This window comes from Lolium rigidum, chromosome 3 (assembly GCF_022539505.1).
Source record: "Lolium rigidum isolate FL_2022 chromosome 3, APGP_CSIRO_Lrig_0.1, whole genome shotgun sequence".
Classification (NCBI taxonomy): domain Eukaryota; kingdom Viridiplantae; phylum Streptophyta; class Magnoliopsida; order Poales; family Poaceae; genus Lolium; species Lolium rigidum.
In genome coordinates, this window is record NC_061510.1 from 78,582,824 (window position 1) to 78,604,926 (window position 22,103).

The following is a 22,103-nucleotide window of genomic DNA, read 5'->3' on the forward strand; positions in this document are numbered from 1 at the left end:
TGGGGTATTTGTGTCACTGTATATTGGAAGGAGACATATTAGATGTGCATAGGTGGAAAAAAATTAAGGAATCTCAAATAGAAATTAGAACTTTGTGTATAAATATGGAGAGGGCATTCAAACTGACCACAATGATTTCAAGTTGTGTGTAAATTCATGTTAGAATAGCTCATAATGAATTTATATTCAATTCTAGATGCGCCAGCTTTGCATTGCCTCGCTGAAGACTAATTATTAAGTGGCGCTGGTCACTTACGCACAATGGATATCTGAATATTTGAGTGCCATGCTTATATTGGTTCATGGGAGAAAGCAGATTCTCCAGGAAATCACTCCCAGTGTTCCTGGAATTAGGTGGATTTTCCTGAGAGGCTCTTTTTATTGAGGAACCCAAGGTAGGGATGAATAAGTACTGGTAGTATCCATGTTGTTCTCTCCATTTATTAAGATGTGAGTAGTTTCCACTGGTTATAGGAAGAGTCTGTTACAGGAACATAATTGCTTGGTATGTTTATCAATTCCTAACTCGCTTACTCTTACAGATTTTAAAGCCTGCTCATGCAATTCTATGTGATGAATGCACCAAATCCTTTCCTTATTTTTTTTGGAGGCACTCATAGCATGAGACACATTGACTGCACACTCATTACCACTAATTATTAGATGAAGGTGGTGTTAGGGAATAAGTCTAAGGCTATGCATACTCTGGAATGGTTGTAGCACTATGCTGGGTTGCAAGAGGTATAACACCGCCTCCTTCAATTAGTCAGTCAGTACCCAACGTACACTCAAGCCCAGTCCTACTTAGTTTGATCCTAAATTGAAATGTTAGTTTGCCCCTTAGAACGTTGAATTGCTAATTTTTCGTGGTTCTGTAACAATTGTTAGCAAGTTTTTTGTTGCTTGTGTTGGCATTGGATGAGTCCATATTTCAGTCCCAAGATATTACTGTAAATTGTGATATGTGGTCCAGAGGTACCATTGTGTGTATTACCATTTGACATTCGCATACATTCATATATCCAGTTGGCAGTGCGGTTAGCATGTTGTCATATCTAGCCAACTGATAATCAAAGATGGTTGTTTAAGACTAAACAGTTACTTTGAGGTATCACAGAGGTAGTAGTAGGCCGACATGGTCGACTTTACTCAAAAAATTCTCTTTTAAATAATTTTTTTGGAACATATAAATGATTAAGTTTTAGATATAATACAATAATTTTTCACCATTCAGGTTATAATACTGTTAAATCTGTCATAACCTAATGTGATAATACACATGAGGGATACCGATGACCTCCACATAAAGTATTTTGGAATGGAGAAAATGGAAATTTTTATAAGGTCGGTTTTTGCTCTATTCCAGTGGCATGTATTTGCTTAACTTAGTCAAGATATGAGAATTTTCATTCTCTTTCTCTATTAAATCTCACAATGAGGAACGACAATAGGTTGTTGAATCCAAATTGTTAGTCAAAGAGTTGGGTGTGGAACGAAGTTGAGACTTTGCAACAATATCTTAGAGAAGGTTATGCAACAGATCTGTAGACAACTTATTTGTTGTGCTGGCTTAAACTACATATTTTTTAAAGATTTGTTGCCTGTTGCTGCCATGTTGTGCAGACGAGATGAATATGGAAGACACGAAAGAATACCTGCCTTCTCCCTGGAGAATGAAAGATTAAGAGAGGGGGAAATGTGAAGGAAAATATCATTTCCCCCACACATTTTTGGTATGATCTTTATTACGTGCTATGTGAATGTTGTTTTATTCATTTCATGCAACTCAACCTTTGTAAATTATTTATTTTTCCCATCTATAAATGTATGCAGCTTTGTGATCTTAGAGTTGTTCAAAAAATACTTTTTTTTTCAAAGTTCGGGTTGCAGCCTTGATTTGAATATGTGAGCTTAGGCCAAAGATCAAAGAAGAATCACATATCAGGCATAAACTTAGATATCGAAGCTGCACAAGCAATCTTTGCAGCCTATTAGAAGGAAGGAGACACATAAGGAAGGAGAGCATCTCCTCGACTGGGATAGATGCCGGCTGCCCAAATGATGGCAACGCTGAGCCTTCCACGAGGAATTCACGAGTGGCACTGTTCCTTCGTACAATATCTGAAGTCAAGGAAATTGAACCAAGTAGAAAGAATCAAGATGATTGTCCTAGCATGTGTTCCACTGTGTTTTTAGCCTCTGGTTATATTACGAAGTGTGCAACTTGTTTTAAATTGAATAGTACAATTTCATTTTTGTTTGATGGTGTAATGAAATTTGTGACGAGATACAAACTTACCAGCTAATCTTTATGTTAATACACCCATAATGTCTCTATGGATGGTTTCTATGACAACCAGTTTGAATATGGGCGAAAGTAACCAATTTGACTATTAGTGAAAGTGACATCCTGATAGAAATGCACTTCAAAATAAGACCATCGTTTATTCTAATCCACATTCAGTGCGGCGTGCCGCCGCGCCAGACCTTGCTAGTTGTTCTAATCATGCTGCTCATTTGGCCAATGATTAATTTGTGGCACAATCACATGCAAGGGGTTGGTCCTAAACCTAGTCCAATGTGCAAGAACATTGCTTCTACACTGGACTTAGTTTGGGGACAGTCCCTTCGCCTGTGATGTTCATAGGTATGATCTCTTATTATTTTGCTTGCATCATTCTTGGCATGTTGTTGCTCCTTTGGGCAATGATTTAAGATGTGGCACAAAACATAGGTAAGGGGCTGGCCGTAAACCTAGTCCTTTGTGCAAGAACATTGCTTGTACAGTAGACTTAGTTTGCGGACAGTCCCTCTGCTTGCGGTGTTCATAGGTATGAGGCCTTCTGTGTCTTGTTCTCATTAGGTCTCTCAACCATACGATCATATGAGGGTTGGCTATCATCATGTTGTGCTCATTGAAATTGTTTCTTCATCTTACAGTGCTTCAAGCTGCTAAAGGGTGGAGCTGACATCCCTTTTGGCGAGGGCACCTCCAACAAAGCAACTGGAGAATCTAGCTCTGCCAAGAGGCCTAGGGAAGGCCTGTCAAGGTTGGCCATTTCCATGAAGACCTCGGACCAACCCACTTTGCTAAGGTGGTTTTGTCTCCAGGGTTGGAAATATTGCCAATCCCGATAGGCTTCCGTCGCTACCTTGGCACTGTCTCCAGGACGATCATCCTCAAGACGAACACCGACTGCTCCTGGATAGTGAAGCTGAGGGACGTGAAGGGCACTGTCTGCCTGGATCAGGGGTGGCCTGGATTTGCAATTGCCCACCAGATCAAGATAGGCTACTCCTGACCTTCAAGGTGATGAGGGGCGACATCTTCAAGGTCACCGTCTTTGACCACCATGACTGAGGTGGTCGAGAGGTGCCCTCACCATCATCCAACCCTTGCCATGATCGAAGACTGAACTCTCTGCCTGCATTTGTGTCGTACTCTGTTTAATTCCGTCTTGAACTATGCCTGCTGTCTGTCGAACTAAGTTTGCTATGTCATGCTGAATATTATCATGCTAAATATTCTCGTGCTTGCTAGATTTGTGTGGTTTGTGATGAATAGGTATGTGGTAGAATGTGTGCATGATGCTAAAAAGGAGTGGTATCCTCACCGTTTGGGAAAGAGGTGATTACATTCCTCGTTCCACACACAACTAAACACACCAATCTTCCGAGCAACAACCTACCAAACAAAGTGATTCTCGTTTCTCCACTCGAGCACAACTCAAATTGTTGGGGTCCAAACATAATGTCAATTTTAACCTAAATCTAGTTTACACTCATAGGATAGCTGTTGGACCAAATTGCATAAGATAGACAGAAACATAAAAAATTGTTGGTAAGTTCGCATATGCAGTGGAGCCGCGGCGCCGGCGTGGTTCGTGGATCGGCAGCCATCCCCGATGAAAGCGAAACATCGCCAGCGATCAGTACGTTCATGCCTCCCTCGCTTTCTGTTTTCCTTGTCCGGCTTTGCTGCGGGGGCATAGCTGAGTCCATGTCGGGGCGGTTCCTCGTGCTCAAACGAGCGGATGGCCTCTGTGCGGACGCCGAGGGTCACGGCCTCGGGTTGCGGCGGTCGCGACCGGCGATTGTTGAGGGCGCCGGCCTGGCTCGGTTCTGCGCAAGCGCGCTGGCGGCCTGAGAGGTCCGTGGTGCGGAGGAGGCAGGGGGGTCGCTGCGGGCAGGGCCGATCTGGGCTTCTACGGGCCCATGGCGCGGTTCCTCGACGGCGTGGCGGCTGGTGACCGAATCCTCGACGGCTCCCGTCCTGATCTAGTGCTCCGGCAGCTGTTGGCTGCGGAGTGAGATGCTGCTTCTGGCTACTGCGTCGGGTGTGGGCGTCGGGTGGTCGGCGGCAAGATCTCATGCTCTGTTGGTTGTGTTCCTTCTACCCGAGCTTCAAGCGGGGCTCGATGGCGGAGATGGCATGCCAGGCGAAAGCTTTGCATCTATTTTGGGTAGGTGCCGATGACGGCGGTACCCGTGGGTACCGTTCTCCTTCTTGAAGGCGTCTTCGAGAGCTACATCTCTTGTCGTCGCGGGTGTCGGTGGCCTCCGGGTGAAAACCTAAGCTCCCAGGGAGCGGGCGACGGCGACATCTATGTCGCTACCTTCTTGAAGGCGCCGTCTTTGGAGGCCTCGACACTTGTGGTGTGGCAGGTTTGCGTCAACTAGGCATGGTTGCCTTGCAGCCGAAGTTCGTGGACGCCGGGGCAGCGGCTCCGGACGGTGGATGGTGCGTCGAGGTGGCGGCCTCGAATGGCCTTGCGGCTACGGGCATATGGGGTGTGGTTGTGGTCTAGCAAGGCAAGGGTGGCGTGCTTGTGCTACGTGGGTAGCGAGTCCGTCGGCCCGGTCGACGCGATCGGGAGGTCGGTCCGGGCGGCACGTCGGGGCGGCGGCCCCGGACCTTTTGGCGCGATGTTCGTGGTGCTGCGGATGGTCGTCTTGTGTAGTTTGGGCTACGAGGCATCTACTCCGTGCGGCGTTGCGGCTCATGGCCGAGCAGGGGAAGCCTGGAGCGGCGGCTCCGGGCACGAGATGTGTTTGTTTTGTGCAATAGTGGCTTTGTGTCGTGTGGGCGACGAGGCTATGTTGTTTGTGCGGTTTTTTGGCCCTTTTTTCCTCAAAAACAGGGTCGATCTGTACGGTTTTTGGACCCAGTTTTCCTTATAAACTGGGTCAATCGGTCGTCTTGACCTTTTCCTCTATTGCGATGAATATAGCAGTTCTCCTGTTGTTATTCAAAAAAAAAAAAAAAAAAAAAAAAAGCCATCATCCGCCGTAGGAGTACCACCACCGGAAATCTGAATTTAATCAAATTGATCACCAGCAGTACGAGACAACTGGTACCATATTGTCTGTCGGGCAGTAAAGCGTGTGCGAAACAACTTAATTTCTCCACTATTAAATGTGCACAGTACATTGAATTTTCTGGGTTGCCTTCACCATAAATGTACAGTTCCAGATCGGCCTATTGCTGCCCCGCCGGCCGCCGCAGCGCCTGCGCCGGAGTAACATTCAGAAATCATAATCGGAGTACAACAAGACTTTACCTCCGCAGGTAGGTGACAAATATTACAGCAAACAGAAATCTACAGATGTAACAACACTGTATTTTGGCTTGCCAACGCTCGCAAGCAGAGATCTGAAGAAACTGTGTATCGTGCGCCATGCCACTCTGTACATGAAGATGCCAGAAACTGGAAATAGACTGGACTGAGACGCCTATGTAAAGCAAGATCGCTTGGTCAGGATGTATCAGTCTTCTGCTACTCTCTCGTATAAGTAGTGTTGATCCTAGCTGCACCTGTCTCGAGCCTTGAGAAACCCTGACCTAGGTTGCTTCGTTGTCCCAGTAGTTCCTCAGCTGCGACATGTGGAGGAGCAGGCCGTCGCGGCCTAACCCAGTAGTGCTACTCGTCATGATCCATGGAGGAGGCTCTGGATACACCAACTTGATGTTTTCCTGGAACTCCTTGATGTTCTCTTCGGGCCGCCCTCCTTTGCCTTTCTTCACTTTGTCACACTTGGTGAACACAAAGGTTAATCCGACCTATGACAACAAAGCAATTGAATAGACAGATAGTTACTGGAGATCAGTATAATTGGCAGATGTACCATCAATCCTGGAGATAAGTCACTTGGTATTTAAAACCGCAACCAGCAAGAGACATTATGAGATGAAGAACAAGCTGCCTCACATTGTTACGACCAAGCCAGTTGGCGCAGTCAAGGTCAATTTTCTGAGGTGGAACACTAGCATCGACCAGGAGCAGTACACCAACCAAGGTGTCTCTGTTCAAGAAATACCCCTTGGTAAATGAAGACCAATCCATTCGAGCTGTCTTGGACGCAGCTGCAAACCTACAGGTAGGAAGAAGCTTCGTTTGATCATGTTCACTGGAGAGGCCAGGTATGTCCTAAAGTACGTTGAAGTAGTTCATGCTGGGAAAATGACCTAATGAGTATGAAAGCATAATCTAAAAATTAAGACTTAAAAAGTTAATACTAGCAGGCCTTTTCAGTTCCATTTACACATCCTTGTTTCATGCAGTATGTATGACGGAAATTCAATTCGGCTCCCGGGTGCGTATGCTCCCTCTACCAAAAAATCATATTTCGAAATGTCGAAAAATTTGGACAAAAAATTCTACATGTACATCTCTATAATATACGTGCGTTCGTCAAGTTTCACGAAAAACCAATATTTTGTGTGGTCTATATAAAAAAGAGAAAGTTTATCTTGTGAAAAGCATTATTTTTAGCACTGGATTTTGTCTTTTTTACACACGTCACATGATAAGTCGATTTTTTATGAAACGACTTTGTGAGCATGTAACACGTGAAGATGTACGTGCGAACTTTAGTTTCAATTTTAAAAAAAATTTAAAATGTATGTAAGATGCATTTCGAAATATAGGGAGCATACGCACCCATGTTCCAAAACACCGCTATCAGATCGCTATATCCTCAGAAATGACAATCAAATAGCAACTTATACATAAATTGGCAGGCATATTTCTGTTCTAATATTGGAGTTGAAAAAGATCATGAAGGGATTTCAAGACTAATAATTTCAACTGAAATTAATTTATCTTTGGACTCGTCTCATATCCTACGCTCTTTCTTTAGGCACAACTTATGATATGCAATATCCGCAGTTTGAACCAAATACAACTTAGAAGACAATGTGTATACATATACTGATATACATGCTCTAACATTCAATTACACCACAAACAAATAAAGGTAGGCAACAGAAAAATAAAAAAAAACAGAGGATGCCTTCTGAACTCGTGAACACGATGTCATTTTATTTATTATTAATCAGATATCACTGTGAAAATTCAAGTTCCTCCAAAGCAATAAACAGTAGCTTCATATAGTTCACATTTAGCACAGGTGGAGAAAGTTAGCATACCCATAACCAGGCAAATCCACAAGGTACCAACTCTTGTTAATCAAAAAGTGGTTAATTGTCTGGGTCTTCCCTGCAAAAACATATAGAATCAGTCCAAATACTATATTTAACAGCAATAGAAGGACAAGTTTCTAGCAGTAATGTGAATTCAGAAAATTTGCTATAAGATTAATGTTATAATACACTCTCCAAGACCTCGACGGGAAAAAAAAGGATGAGCCAACAAGACTTTCCATACTTAAAGTACAATTCGTAATCATTCCGATAATATCGTTGAAAGCCACAACATAAACATACCATTATCAAGTCCACAACATAATCTTGTATAACTAAATACTACCCCACTAACCTATCTCTCTCAACATGCAGTCTCCCTCATCAGCAAACATGCCACCTGAGGAAAACTTGCCGGCCACCAATTATGCTCCTTGCGCGCAGTTACCGTTCCCTTCCTTCCTATGTGTGTTTTGTTTACTTCCTGCTGACTAGCGATCCAGGTTCAGGCCCACATGGAGCCCATCAATCCAACTTTCTTTGGGCTTCAGTTACTAGTTTGCCGTTCCATACATAAAGAAAAAGGCTATTGTGTCCTCTCCACTCCCTTCCCTATGGCCGCACCATATTACCTTGCCATAAATTCCACTTCCCATCCTTGCCTCCCATCCCTTGCACACCCTTCGCCCCGCTCACCGATGCCACGCGGCGCATCTTCTCATCCTCAATTGCACGGCAGTCAGTTGTCTCACACACCGCCCTCTCCAAGACATCTTGTTCGCCCGTCTTCAGTTCGGATTGGCTATGTGCCATCTGAATCAATTTCATCTCAGGTTGATGTTATTACATTCTGATTGATATGAGATAATCAGCCAGGATTTTCCCTCTGATAGTCTCCATTTGTTAGTGCAAGTCTGTGCTCTGCCTACAGTTGCTAATGGGCTATACCAAACTGCACCAGGTCTCACAGCTTTACTGCTAACAATCATCTTTAAATGCTTATCAGATTCCTACATGATTCCCCTTTCTATCTATAACCGACTGGAGCAGGAGGCAGACTGCAGTCTTCAGAGCAACTAGATAATGGAATTGGGGCTATGCTTGAAATGCTTAATCTCTGATTCTTTTTATTGCAGAAGAAGTAATTGAATCATCGAAAATTCAGTGCTCGAGTGTGATGCACTCATTAGTTGTTCAAGTCAGGTGGAGTGATTTTTTTGCACTCACTGATTGCAAGAAAATACAATATGTTCATCATATCCTATTATGTGTCTCCTGCTCATCGTGCCCTTTTTATTCATGTGTTTTTGGCTGTTTCTCCTGAATTGTGATTTGTCCTGTGCAAGGTGGAGTGATTTCTTCGGAAGTAGGAACAGATGGGATGGCCCAGGTAACAATCTGTAATGATCTACACATTCCCTAACCCCACCTATTTTCTTCTTCTACAAATGTATGCTACCTTGAAGGTATGAATAGCATTTCATAGGTTCTATCATTATTCTTCATTTCATCCAGGAGAATTCCTGAATTTTGTTTTCTTATAAAATTTACTTTGTACTTCTGCTAATAATTGGGAGGATTCATTTGCTGAACGAAAGAAAAGTTTTAACATTATGTACTGCAGCAATAGACGGTTATCATCTAGTTTACATTTTCATACTAAGCCTAGATCACTATCACTTGCTAGAATACCCAAACCACTAAAAAGGCAAACTTAGTTTGGCAGGTTTAAACCACTAGCTACTCTACATTGATTGTACCAGAATCCACAAAGCACCAACCCATCATAGAGTAATGCACACAACACGAAATTAAGAACATCTCTACAACAAAAGGAATGAAAAGGATTACCAGGCTTCTTGGAGGTGAGCGCGGCTTCCTTGCGGCGCGTGAGCGCGTTGATGAGAGAGGACTTGCCGACGTTGGAGCGTCCTAGGACGGCGAACTCGGGGCGGTCGTCCTTGGGGCAGTCCCGCGCGTGCGCGCTGCACCCGATGAACTCGGCCTCCTTCACCCTCGAGTCCCCGGCGTACGGCCCCACCACGATGTTCGACCCCGGCAGCACCATCTCCTCCGTCACAGCCGCGTCCCGCTCCACCCCGGGCGGGAAGAACAGCGCCGTGTTAGCGGACACCCTAGGCGGGACGGGCGTCCTAGAGTTCTTGTGGCGGGTTCGCGCCGGCGGGGGCGCATCGCCGCGTGGGGCGGCGTCAGCTGCCGCGGCGTGCGCCGAGAGCGTGCGGCGGACCGCGAGCGGGCCGCGGGAGGAGTGGAGCGGCTTGAGGGCCTGGAAGAGGAAGGGGCGTGGCCGGAGGAGCATAGCAGCGGCGGCGCGTGCGGGATGCTCGACCGAATGGCGGATGAGGCGTCAGGCGCTGGCTCGCGCGGTCGCCGTTTCCTGCACAATCGTGGGCTTCCTTTTCTTTTTCTTTCTGTTCCGTGGTAGAGGCCGACTGGTTATGCAAAATCAGCCCGTTTACGAAACAGATACGGAGATGGTCTGAAAGCACATGCATTGGAAGGTTTGTGTCGGCCCAACTCGATTTGATTCTTTGCACGCGACCAGCAAAAAAAAAAAAACGAAACAAGAACATACGTAGGGCACACGAGATTTTAACGTGGAAACCCTCTCGAATAAAGAGAGTTAAAAAGCCACGAACATCAACCAGCAAAGTTTCACTATATCGAGGAGTGTTTACAAACGCCGTGAGATATCTTATAATCTGGTAAAACCCTAGCCGACGGCTTACAAGGGGTATATATAAAGACGATGGCATCGATCCGTACCTCGGCCCAAGTCTACTGGCGACGGGTCTCGCTCCGCTCGTCAGAAGTTAGGCTTCCTTTAGAATGAATTTGGATCACAATACAATAGTACTAAATTGAAGTATTGTGCTATCTAGGACCTGTCCTGGATTAGCATTCTCGGATTTCTTTTCTTTTCAAACTTTAAAATATTTTATCTTTTAAACTGTAAATCAAAATTTAGATTCATTTTCACGGTTTGTTTTTCGCGAAGAGACCTTTGAAACTAAAGCACATGTTAATATGTTTTCATAACTTTTTTTTTCTTCTAAACCTAGTTGCCAGATTACAATCCCTTGGTCATCAAGTTACCCAGAGTTACCAGGTTAAAAATTACCAGATTTTTTGAACAAAATTAGAGTTGATCGAATACTCGCTCTCTCTCTATATGTGGATCATTTATGTACAGGAAAAACACACATGTAAAAATTATCTAGTAACTGTTAACTAGTAATTTGGCAACAATGGTACTACAACCTGGCAACTGCCATCTAAAAAAAATCGTTAAAACAAGTTAAGATGGAATCTTGTTTTGAAACCTCGTTAATAGGAACCTAGCGGTGAAGAAGGAATGTTGATTGTATTAACCGTTTAAGAGAAAATTTATTTTAAGTTTTCGGATGTGGAAAAGATTCCATGCATACATGTGGCATTTGTTGCTCAGCCCTTATAAGCTCTAATGCTAACCCCCATCCGTGCCCACGTAAAAGCTTCCCAAGACATGTGCCCTTATTAGAATTACCCTAATTGGAAATATTTAAATGTTTGGTGTCATAAATAGGTCTTAGATTTGTAGCCCAGCTTACTCAGGCCGAAGTCCCTGTTGGCCCATTTGGAATCTCATAAAGACGAAAAAACACGCAGGTTTTGGTCAAGAGAGCATGACTGTTCGCGCGCCAGAGAAAGCCGTCATGCCAAGGAGATTGATGAGGTTGCTGTTGTCGTCTCACGCACACTTTGTTCTCACTCGTGTGCACCCGAGATCAACTTCCCGGTTGGCCATCCATCGTTAGATCGCTCTAGGCCAAGCATGCCTAACGTCGGGATTCTTTAGACATGAGCTTCCCAGTAAAAGTTGCAAAAGTTACAACTTGGTTATACGAGTATCCTACCAATCATATTGAGCCCTGGGCCAGGAGGTCACACCAGGTTAGCACCTTCTACGTCTCAAAGGCCGCGTACACCATAAATTGCTTCGGCTGCTCGTTAAGGCACGCCATGAAGTCAACATCCGGTCATGTCGCCCATGGTTCCCTTGCCGCCAGGAAGCTCAACAGACCGAGTTGCCCGACTGTGAGTATAAGTGGGAAGGATCCAGGGCGGGAGGTTATCGTACATGGCTGCGCTGCAACACCACCATGGCCTTCGGCTCCAGGGCATCAACCGCATTGACGAGGAGGATGTCGGCTCTCAAGAGGCTTCAGCTGTTTGCGACGAATTGCTGCATGAAGAGGTTTGCCCATGTTGTGTAGGAACTGTAGGTAGGAGGACCGATAGACGCGACCAGTAGAACCGGGAGGTGCAATTGCGTTGGATTTTTTTTTGCCACCTATCTATTAATAATCATCAACAATAGTACAAATAGTCCAAAAGGTAACTAAAATTATAAGTAGGAATTTGGACCACTAGCGAACACTACATATGCTACCACGAGCTGAAGACTCCCCGCCGTCATCCCCACTCCATTTACCAGAATTTGGCAATACCAACTCTATTACTTAAAGTTAGTTTTTTTTATCTCGTATCAATACATCAACATTTTGCTAAAGATAAGCAGAATTTTGACATCTGACAAACACAACCGCAAAGGGAGTGCATGCGAAACGACATTAACTTAGTCTGGGCCATGTTTATTGAAGCAGAGATCACAACCCAGCACTGATTTGACGAGACAGATGTACTGACGCCGGATTGACTACTGACCCACTCGTCTAGCAATCGATGTGGCTTGCAAATAGATAGCCAGCAACACAGTTTAAGAACTCAGAATTACAATAAGCTAGTACTTGAAATCAAACAAGCAATTCAGTGCAAGGGCCACAAGCCGCAGCAAAAGAGATGATAGACAGCAGATAAATAGTTGAGCATACAGCTGTGATCCATGTTCCATAGATAATACCATGTCCAACAACAGGCCAAGACATACTTCAGTAGAACAACACCACACCATACAAACTTATCGATACAAACTTAATTTATTAGACTTGGAATAGCAATAGTATTACTTTTTTTTTCCCGACTGATTAGAGCGATTAGAACTCCTCCTGCTCGTCCCGCTACAGGTCCAAACACAGGCACACTACACCACCTCCTCCTCCTCGTTACCGCAATCGCATAGCCAGGCCAAGGCGTGGCCCTGGGTGCTGAACTGGGTGAGGATGTCCCACTCAAAGTCCCTCAGATCCTGCACAGTCCGGATGGCATCGAGCTCGATCTGATCGAGATTGGGTCTGCAGGAGATACGCGGGAGGACGGGAGGGGCCGGCTGCAGCGTCATGAAGCAGTCGATCATCTCCTGGTCCACCCGCTCCAGTCTTCTCGCGCACTTCTGCCCCGTCTCCTGGGACTTGATGCACGGCTTGCCGCCTTCCGCGATCATCCTGCACGTGAAGCCCGGATAGCCCTTCTTCCTGCCACTGATGATCAGAGCGGCGAGGTCGAGCTCGGAGATTTTCGCCGCCTCTTTCTCGGGGCTGGACTCAGGGCTGGGGCTGGGGGTCTTGACGAACTCTATTTTGTTGGAGTCGAAGGGAGAAGCCCGCGCTCCGAGAAGCGGAACTTGCACCAACGGAACGCTCGCCATTGCCTCCTTCCTCTTCCTCTGCTCCTCGCTCTCAACCTAGGGCTTGATCTCGATCTCGACTTGTTGGGGGCTGGGGCTGTGGGAGCGCAAGCGATTGTGTAGCGGGAGAGCTCAGGCCCGGGGGTATGTATAGGCAGCCAACCCTAGATCGGCACCTTCGAATCGGATCCCGTCTCCGAGTCCGACTCTCCTTTGTCTATTGCCGTCTCTTCCTTTGACCAAAATTCTTGTGTAAAATAGGGGTACACTTAGTTTGAATCATCAGCATCAACTTGATTGGATAAAAGCGGGAGGAGGAGGAGGAGGAGGAGAGAGAGAAAGCTATTTTTCCATCTACCATGGCGAGTGGGAATTTCGAGGAATAAACCACCCTCCAAGATTCAAAGAGAGAGAGAGAGAAAAAGAGACGTTTTGAGGCGGCTCTAAAACCCATCTAGGGTTTCATCCCTCTCGCCGGCGATGATGCCGGTCCGCTCCGTCTCCGGTGCCCTTGGGGCTTTGGAGGTGTGACGGACCGCGGCCTCTCGCTGGCGGGAAGTTTTCAGTTTTCAGTTCTTCGTTTAGTTTGTTTTCGGTGTCTTCTTCGTGATGGTGAGGCGACGGCTACTTCGTGAAGTCAGAATAAGGTCCTCCCCGTCCTATCCTCGCTCAGGTGGTGCATCTAGCGCCGGCGGAGGACGCGTGGAGTTGTGTGTCCGGCGGATCCCCCATGATCCGATCGTCTTTCGTATTCGATTGTGTGGTTTCAGGACAGTCTCTTACGAACTATGGTTGTCATCATTGGCGATTGTTGCTGCTCTGGTCCGCTAGTCCTTTGGGGCCTTAGCACGACGACTTTCCGTCTGTCAACTACAACAAGCTCTACTACGAAAAGTTTTGCCTGGCTCCGATGATGGAGGGGCGAGGACGGCGGCGCGCCTTCAACTCGTGCTAGTATCTGTAGTCGTCGCTAGGTGTTCCAAGGGGCGAGGACGGCGGCGCGTCTTCGACTCGTGCTAGTGTCTGTAGTTGTCGCTAGGTGGTCCAACGACCTATTTGTAATTTTTATTACTTTTAGGCATCTTTGTACTTGATGATTATTAATGGATCGGTGGAATTTTCACAGAAATATTGGATCAAACGACGAAAGACTATATCATGGTTTTTCATTATAAAATTACAAGTCTAAGCAAACACCAAAAGGGCATCTTCAACAAGGGAATGACACGAAAAAAAAGCTACCATTGCGAGGGAAAACCACTTAGATCAAATCTAGGGCTTTCATCGGTGAGATCTGGATTGGGTACTGGAATAACACCAACGATGCCAAATGGAATAGAACAATCTATGAAAGCGGTTGGTCATTGACATGGCCAAATTGTATATTCGTTTGCATAACATAACTGTAGCTATAAGGAAAAGTGAGACATCAATGGCTTCACCGACTGCTGGCCTAACAGGTACGGAATAAAGCTATGCAGTCCTGATATGACACTGGCAGGTTCATCAAGGATATATAAGTTGGCGAGCTGATTCTAATCTGTCTATTATAGTTTCTCCATAAGTTAGGGGGCTTTCTGCATATGTGCACCTGTACATTTACTATATATTGTGGCTTTTGGCCCCCTGATAATACAACAAGCATATTGCCTTAACATTGTATTAGAGCTAAAGTTGATCCTCCTCCTCTAGTCCGTACGGCCGACGTTCAAGCTTGTTCCGGCCGATCCAGTTTCTCTCTCCGCGCCGGTTGACTTCCCTGCCCGACGCCCGCCCGATCCGTGCTGCTCCCCGCCCCGACGCCTGTCCGACCCCGTCGCTCCCGACACCGTCTCCTGCCGATCTGCCCCGTCTCGGAAGATCGCCAGGATCCGCCCGTGCCCGTGCTCTCCCCTGCCGATCTGCCCCGTGTGTGGCCGCCTCCACTCGGCCCGCTCAGCTCTCGGCCGCGTGAGGCCCGCCCCGCTCGCCCTCGTCCCTGCTCTCTCGCCGGCCGCCCGCCTCCCCCGCCGGCCGTCGTCCCTCCGCCGGCCGCCCGCCTCCCCAGTCGGCCGTCGCCCCTCCGCCGGCTGCCCGCCTCCTGACATGGGCACTACCCTTCGGGTAACCGATATTGCCATATCTTGTATTGACTAATTGGAGGCCCATGAAGACACCTGAAGGCGAGATGGGCCACCTGGACGGCTCACCAGAAGGTTCCTTGACGGGCAAGACAAGGAAGCGGCCGAACAAGGAAAGATCGGATCTAAAACTACTGTAAACCTAGTCGTACTCGGTTAGACCTCTTGAGACCTGGCCTCCTATATAAAGGCCAGGAGAGGGGCTGTCGAGGGACACACGATCAATCTTAGCAATCTTATCCAGCAAAAGCTTAGAGCTAGGTCACCTTAGCAATAGCCATCTCGACGAGATCTCAGCCGAACTATTCGGCACCCCATTGTAACCCATTATCATCATAATCAAGAACACGACAGGCAGGACGTAAGGGTTTTACCTCATCGAGGGCCCCGAACCTGGGTAAATTGCTCTCCCCGCTTGTCTGTGAACCGATGTCTCGTGTCAGCTTGCAGGATTCCATCAACCCTAAGCCCCTATCGGAGGGCATTGGCGAGGAGCACCCTCGACAATTGGCGCCGTCTGTGGGAAACCTGTCGGCACAAGACCGGACATCGGCTGAACCCGTCATGTAATCGGCAGCTTCATCAACACCGTCATCGCCTCGTCTGGGAAGCCCGATTCGTTTCGGCTCCTACGAGTTCACCCCACATAGCGATTCGTCTCGCTCGACTTTCTCCGGTCTGCGAGGCAACATGGAGATGACCTTCGGGAGCGTCCACTACAACGTCAACTCAGAAGGAATTCTTCGGCTGCTGGAATCTCCCATCTCCAGATCGACGAGTCCAAGCGCATCGTCGTCACTCGACCTTTCGGCTGGCCTGACAAGCCCATCGAGTCCGTCCGCGCCATCGACTCCCCGTTCGGCATCCTCCATGTCGGTCGGATCCGATGATCCCGTGTCCTCGGAGCTAACCTCGTACTACTGCATAAACTGCGACACCAGGCACGGGCTAGGGTCGAGCGACAAGCCTACTATTCGTCGGGAGAGGACAGCATCGACAACATCACCCAAGGAGACACCCGAAGAGTGGTGCCCCTCCAAGTTTATGTTGCTAACAGGGGAGATGGAGATCGCACCCCCCGTTCCAGCAGGCGAGCTAGTTTTGAGAACATCGCCAGCAACAACAACAGCGACCACACCATCGCAGAGGAGGAGTGGGCAGCAGCCAAGGCAGCCGTGCTTAACAACACATCACTTCCGGCGGGGACCACGGTTGGCACTCTCAATGCTTACCGCTCCATATTGGAGAAAAATTGGGAGCGCCTATCTAAGGAGCAAGCCACCCTCGAGAGACGCCTGTCCGCGGCAGACCGATCCAGACGAAGGGGCTCGCAGGGAAGTGCCTCTCGAAGTACCCACGGAGGAGGCAAACATCGATCAAGAATGTCCAGGCTTTCGGAGGATGATGCAAGGGAGATAACGTCAAACTTGACCAAGTCCTTTATGACTACGGACACCGCGGGCATGCCACGGCCAAAAACCGTTGCGGGAGCAACAACCAACCTTGCAGCATACCTCATTAACCAGCATCCTGAAGGATCCATGGCTCAGGCTCACCGTGGTGCCTTAGAAAGTCTCGCGATATTAGGAGATAATCTAGTTCCACGGAAGGAAAAGACCACGTTGCAGGCCAGCGGCTCAAAGCACCACGCAAGAGACGCTCGGGATGAAATTACTCAGAGTAGGATCGACAAAGCAAGGCGACGACGCGCCGCTAGAGAAGAATTCGACAGCGATTCTTCGGATGAGACCCAGGAGAACGACGACGAGCTTAGGGGAGCCGATTGTTTAAGCTACAAAATTCGGGAGGCGATGCCACCTAAGAAGTTCAAACCCACCCCTACCGACGCCGCCAAATACGATGGGCAGCAGGAGCCGAGATCCTGGATAGAGGACTATCTCGCGTACAGTGATTCCGCAAAAGGGAACCGGATAGCAGCAATGCAAGGTTCTGCAGCCTTTACCTAAAGGACTCAGCGCGAGCCTGGCTAAGAGGTCTGTCGAAGGGTTCCATTAAGTCATGGGACGACCTAGTAGAAGCCTTCGTCGCCAACTTCCAAGCAACCTACAAAAGGCCCGTCGGGATCGAGGAGTTACGGCATTGTCAGCAAAAGCAGAAGGAGTCGATGCGCGCATACATCGGGAGATTCACCAAGCTCCTGAACGCCGCGGAAGACGTATCTCGTCGACGCAGCAATCGACGCCTTCGGTGATGGCATCCGACGTGAAAGCTATATAGAAGAACTTGGGCGCAAGAAGTCGAAAACCATAACCAAGTTAATGGAAATCGCCAACAGCTTGGGCCGATGGCGAAGACAACGTTCGAAAGCCACGACAAGCAGCGGCGACGACGAAGAGGATGACCAGCCGAAGCATGATTCGGGTGGTCGAAGGGATCGCAACAAGAGAAGGAAGAACCGCAGTTACGATGACAATAACTTAGTGGCCGCAGGTTACTCTGATCGGCAGGATGATCGGTACGATGACAGGCGAGATGATCGACAGGACGGTAATCGGAACAACTCTGGGAACCGTGGCAACTATAAGCCACGACAACAGAGAACTCCCGAACTACCCTACGCTGAGAAGATCAACGCCCCTTGCTACATGCATTCATATACCGATTCCAAGGATGGTAAAAATAAAGTCTAGCCACCTGCTCAGGGACTGTCGGCAGTTCATCGATATGCATAAACTCATCCAGCAGGCAGGCCAGCAACAGCTACCACCGCCACCACCACCACCCCCACCACAACATTAGGTCCAGCAAGCTCAACCTCATCAACCCAACGAGGCATTTCCACCACCACGTGGGCAGATGAGTATGATTCACAGGACATGCGTCTCAAGGAGAGAAATGAAGAAGCTCACCCGAGAAATTAACCTGGCAGAAAGCGTCATGGCGAACATCCCTGAGTATGTCGAGTGGTCGTCTCAGAACATCACATTCAGCCGAGCGGATCACCCGATGACTATACCAAAACCAGGGCACGCTGCCCTAGTGGTCGAAGCACAGATAGGAGGGTTCAAGATGAGCAAAGTCTTCATGGACGGAGGAAGTGGACTCAACTTGATATTCCTTGACACAATTCAAAGTATGGGGATCACCATGAGAATGTTAGAAGAATCAGACACCCGCTTCCATGGGATCCTCCCTACTTCACCGGCGTACTCTCTTGGCAAAGCGTACCTGAATGTCGTCTTCGGCAAACCCGACAATTTCAGGAAGTAGAAGATCGAGTTTGAAGTCGTGAACTGGGAATCACAGTATCACGCCATACTCGGGAGACCAGCTTATGCCAAGTTCATGGCTGTGCCGCACTATGCATACCTCAAGCTGAAGATGCCGGGAAACAACGGGACGAACATCACAGTCCATGAAAGTTTCTCACGCTCGGACAATTGTGATCGTGATTTTCAAAGGATTGCTGCAAAGTTTGGGCCACAACGAGAAACTGTCGACCCTCCGCCCAAGCTGACGATACGAGAAATCAAGGAGGAAAAACACGACAGGGAAATCAAGAAGAAGCCAGCCAACCTTGCTCTTGAAGCTTCGGCAGCAAAAGCTTCGGCAGTTGCCGATGTAGAAGATATAGGAGGCAACAAGACACTGACAATCGCTGCCCAGACCCCTGGCGAAATCAACGACGCTGCAGCAACCACTAGCATGGCAAAGAAGTCAGAAGATGCTGTTGAAGATGAGAAGAACCCCTTCCTTGATAAAGCGCTTCCTTAGCCTTTAAATTTTTTCCCTTTACTTTACACAGGGTCCCCTTTTTTCGCCCTCTAGTTTCGTATTTACCCTATTAATGAGCACTTAAGTTTCGATCCCTTGTTGAGCATTGCAGTAATTTAAAGCATCTATGACCGCGCCACCGTCAACCTTGCTTACAAGTAACGGTACAACGTAACGCGTGGCAGAAGATCGCGCCCCAAGGGAAAAGCCTCTACGAGTGCTGCAAAGAAAAACAAGGAAATTAATCCTTCCCTCTGCTTCAGATGCCTCTACGAGTGCCGTACAAAGCAAGAGTTTGGAAAACATAAACACAGCCCACGTTCGATATTTTACTTATGAAAATATCAAAGAACAACGGGCTCATCGGCAGAATCATTGCACCCGAAATATTCGGGAGTGACTGTTGAAACTTACAATCGGTTGAAAGCAAAGTTGCGCATACAACAGGTTTAGCAAAACCTGCAACACGAGCTGATCACTCATAATGATTTGCTGACCAACTAGTATATATACATCTAACGGGCAATTAAGATTTGCTCCTTCAAATATTTGCCAACGGCGCGGTAAAAGTACATATTCATGTATTTACCAAATAAAAAGTTTCGGCTTAAACAATCCTAACACTTGGATGGACTAGCCAATGCAATTCATTTTACAAAAATAACTTTACACCCTGATATCACCCTTGCGGAGTTTCCCTTTCTTCAGGTACCTTTGACTCTTCCTCAAGCCTGCTGACAATTATATTGGCGGGCAATAATACCTTCGGGTACAGTTCTTCAAAATCGCCAGTTGCGTTGGCAATAGATAGCAAACATGCTGAGGGATAACGAGCAAGCACAAGGGCAAGCGTATACTTGGCCCCTGCAAAACCTGAGCTCTCACCAAGTCCCGAATCTTCTTGGCGTTTCCAAATTCGGACATCAAAGTCAAAAGCGTAGGGGGTATTGCATTTAAAGGAAACATCGTCTTCCAAACCACCCCCATAGCTTTGTAGCACTTGTCAAAGAATTGGTGGACTTGTTGGACCCGATCCTGAAATTTTGCAACAGCCGAAGCCTTCGAGTGTTCCCGCCAAAAAATCTCTTCGGATGAGGAAAGCTGGGTTAAAGCATGCACTCGTTCGTGTATCCGCTTGTTTTCTTCCGCACGGTTCAAAGCTATGACTGGCAAAAGAATCAATAAAGAGTCAGACAAGGCGTTGTTGACAAAAGGGCAAAGGAATCAGGAAACTTACAGTTCAAACTCTCGGGAGCTTTATGCAGCTCAGTAAGAGTGTACCGTTCCATGTCGGCTGCAATCTCGCTCTTTTTATTGACAATGGCAGCTAAGGCATAAGTGCTGCGCAGGTCCTTTTCCATCTGCGTAATCCGGTCCTTCATACGCTGGATCCGATCACTTTCAGGAAGGGCACCCGAAGAATCATCAACAAACGAGGGCACTGGGAAGACCCGGCAGAAACACCGTTACAAAAGGATGATGGATATGGTACAGCTAAGCATCCGAAGTAACTCCCATCGGGAGAAGTACAAGAAGAAATATCATAACAAAAGTGTGCTAACAACATTGCTAGCATGGAGTTTATTACAAGCATAAGTTTTGCGGCAGAACAATGTTTCACATCGGCTCAAGCATAAGTTTGCTACAAAAATCAAGGGGCTTGGGTCCGAGTCGATAACCGGGTCCAGCCGACGACTTCCTTGATGAAACCAGTTCAAGGAGCTGGCGAGTACAAGTAAGGGCAGACGCTTTAAAGGCGCTTAAGTCAACAAGCTGCCTGTCTTGCTCTTTCGGCAGCTCCTTAGTCATCTCTTCGATGTCACCCTTGAAGCCGTAACCCATCATAAGCTGGAAGGCAAGGACAGCACCATAAGTGCGCGATGTACGCTTGAATACCTCGATAACCTCCTTGGTGTCAACCGCGAAGGCATCGATCGAGCCGCCCCGGGGTCTTCTCCTCGCTTGATCTTGGGGAAAATCATCGAGTGCATCCGCGCCAGGGCACCCTTCCCCTTTACAAGAAGCTCCCGCGTAAGCTGGTGAGAGGCCAGAATCATCGACATAGCATTTGCCGGAGAGTTGTTTGGAACTCTGTCCAGGGCATCAGCAGGGATGTTCGCCGCTTCTGCAAGGGAAAGAAGAAAAAAAATACATTGGCAGAAGGATCGAATCCATAAGTGCATCAATCGACAGAGGTATACAGAAAATTACCAAGTAAGGCCAAAGAAGATTGACGAAGGACTTCATCCTTTTCGGCTGCCCGGGCTTCAGCAGTCAGCCTGGATGCTTCCTCCTCCTTCAGTTTCTCCTTCAGCTTGCCCAGTTCCTCCTTCAAAGAGTCGATTTCTTGGCGAGCCTCAGCAGCTATCTTGACTGCGCCATCCAATTTCGAGGAGAAAGATTTGACTTCCTTTTGTAGCCGAGCCTTGTCAGCTTCCAGAGAAGTGAATTGGGAGGCGAAGGCCTCCAAAGAGGAAATAACGCCTCGCAAGTCCTTAAGAAAGAAGGATGTTTTACCAGAAATTGTTAAGCAAAGCACGCTCCAAGAGATTTGCATCACAATTAGAGAAAGACTTACAGAAGGAGGAGTCACGGTGGCAGCAGTTGGAGAAACGTCTTTCCCCTTGGAAAGGGAAGAAGCAGTCGATGCTTGAGCCATAGGGGCAGTCTTAGGAGCCGAAGCTTCGGAAGCCACTACGACCGGCGAGGCAGCATCAGATTTGGCTTTTTTAGACGGAGGCTCGATAAAGCCTTCGTCGCTGCAAAGGTGAAAGGTCGACAATGGTTATAAAAAGAGTATGAAAAATAAAAGGGCAAAGTATAACTTCAGAAAAGAAACTGCTTACATGTCGAAGAGATCATCTTCATCGGCAAAGCCACCGGTTGATCTCTTCACAGGTGAAGCCCTGGCCTCCTCCGCAGCTGCATCAACAAAGGTATCACGATCAGCGTCGTCATTACGCATTGATCCATCTGCGACACCAGCGTCATCGGCTGAGGAAGGAAGGTCGGTGTGGGCAACTTCAAAATCTATCGGACCATTGTATTCGTCCTCTAGGCCTGTATGCTCGACAGTGTGAAAATCTACGGGGATTGAGGAGCCTCTCCCCTCGGAAGTATCATCCGGTGAATCATGCGTATTTCCAGAAACTATGGGGATCTGTCGAAGAAAATAGCAAGTAAGAACAATGGTAATTATACCGGCTAAGTAAAAGTAGCATAGTGGGAACGTGAAGAA

The 22,103-nt window shown here is 47.5% G+C and overlaps 1 protein-coding gene across 1 annotated transcript; it reads right to left on the reverse strand.

The window, feature by feature from the left end:
* Nucleotides 1–5,384: 5,384 nt before the first annotated feature.
* On the reverse strand, nt 5,385–9,782 carry LOC124697012 (GTP-binding protein At2g22870-like). The gene is made up of 4 exons (XM_047229656.1): nt 9,275–9,782; nt 7,430–7,499; nt 6,210–6,372; nt 5,385–6,061 (listed from the first exon to the last, which is right to left on the reverse strand). The coding sequence occupies exons 1-4, from the start codon at nt 9,741–9,743 to the stop codon at nt 5,843–5,845; spliced, it is 921 nt and encodes a 306-aa protein (XP_047085612.1). The 5' UTR covers nt 9,744–9,782; the 3' UTR covers nt 5,385–5,842.
* Between the last annotated feature and the right edge of the window lie 12,321 nt (nt 9,783–22,103).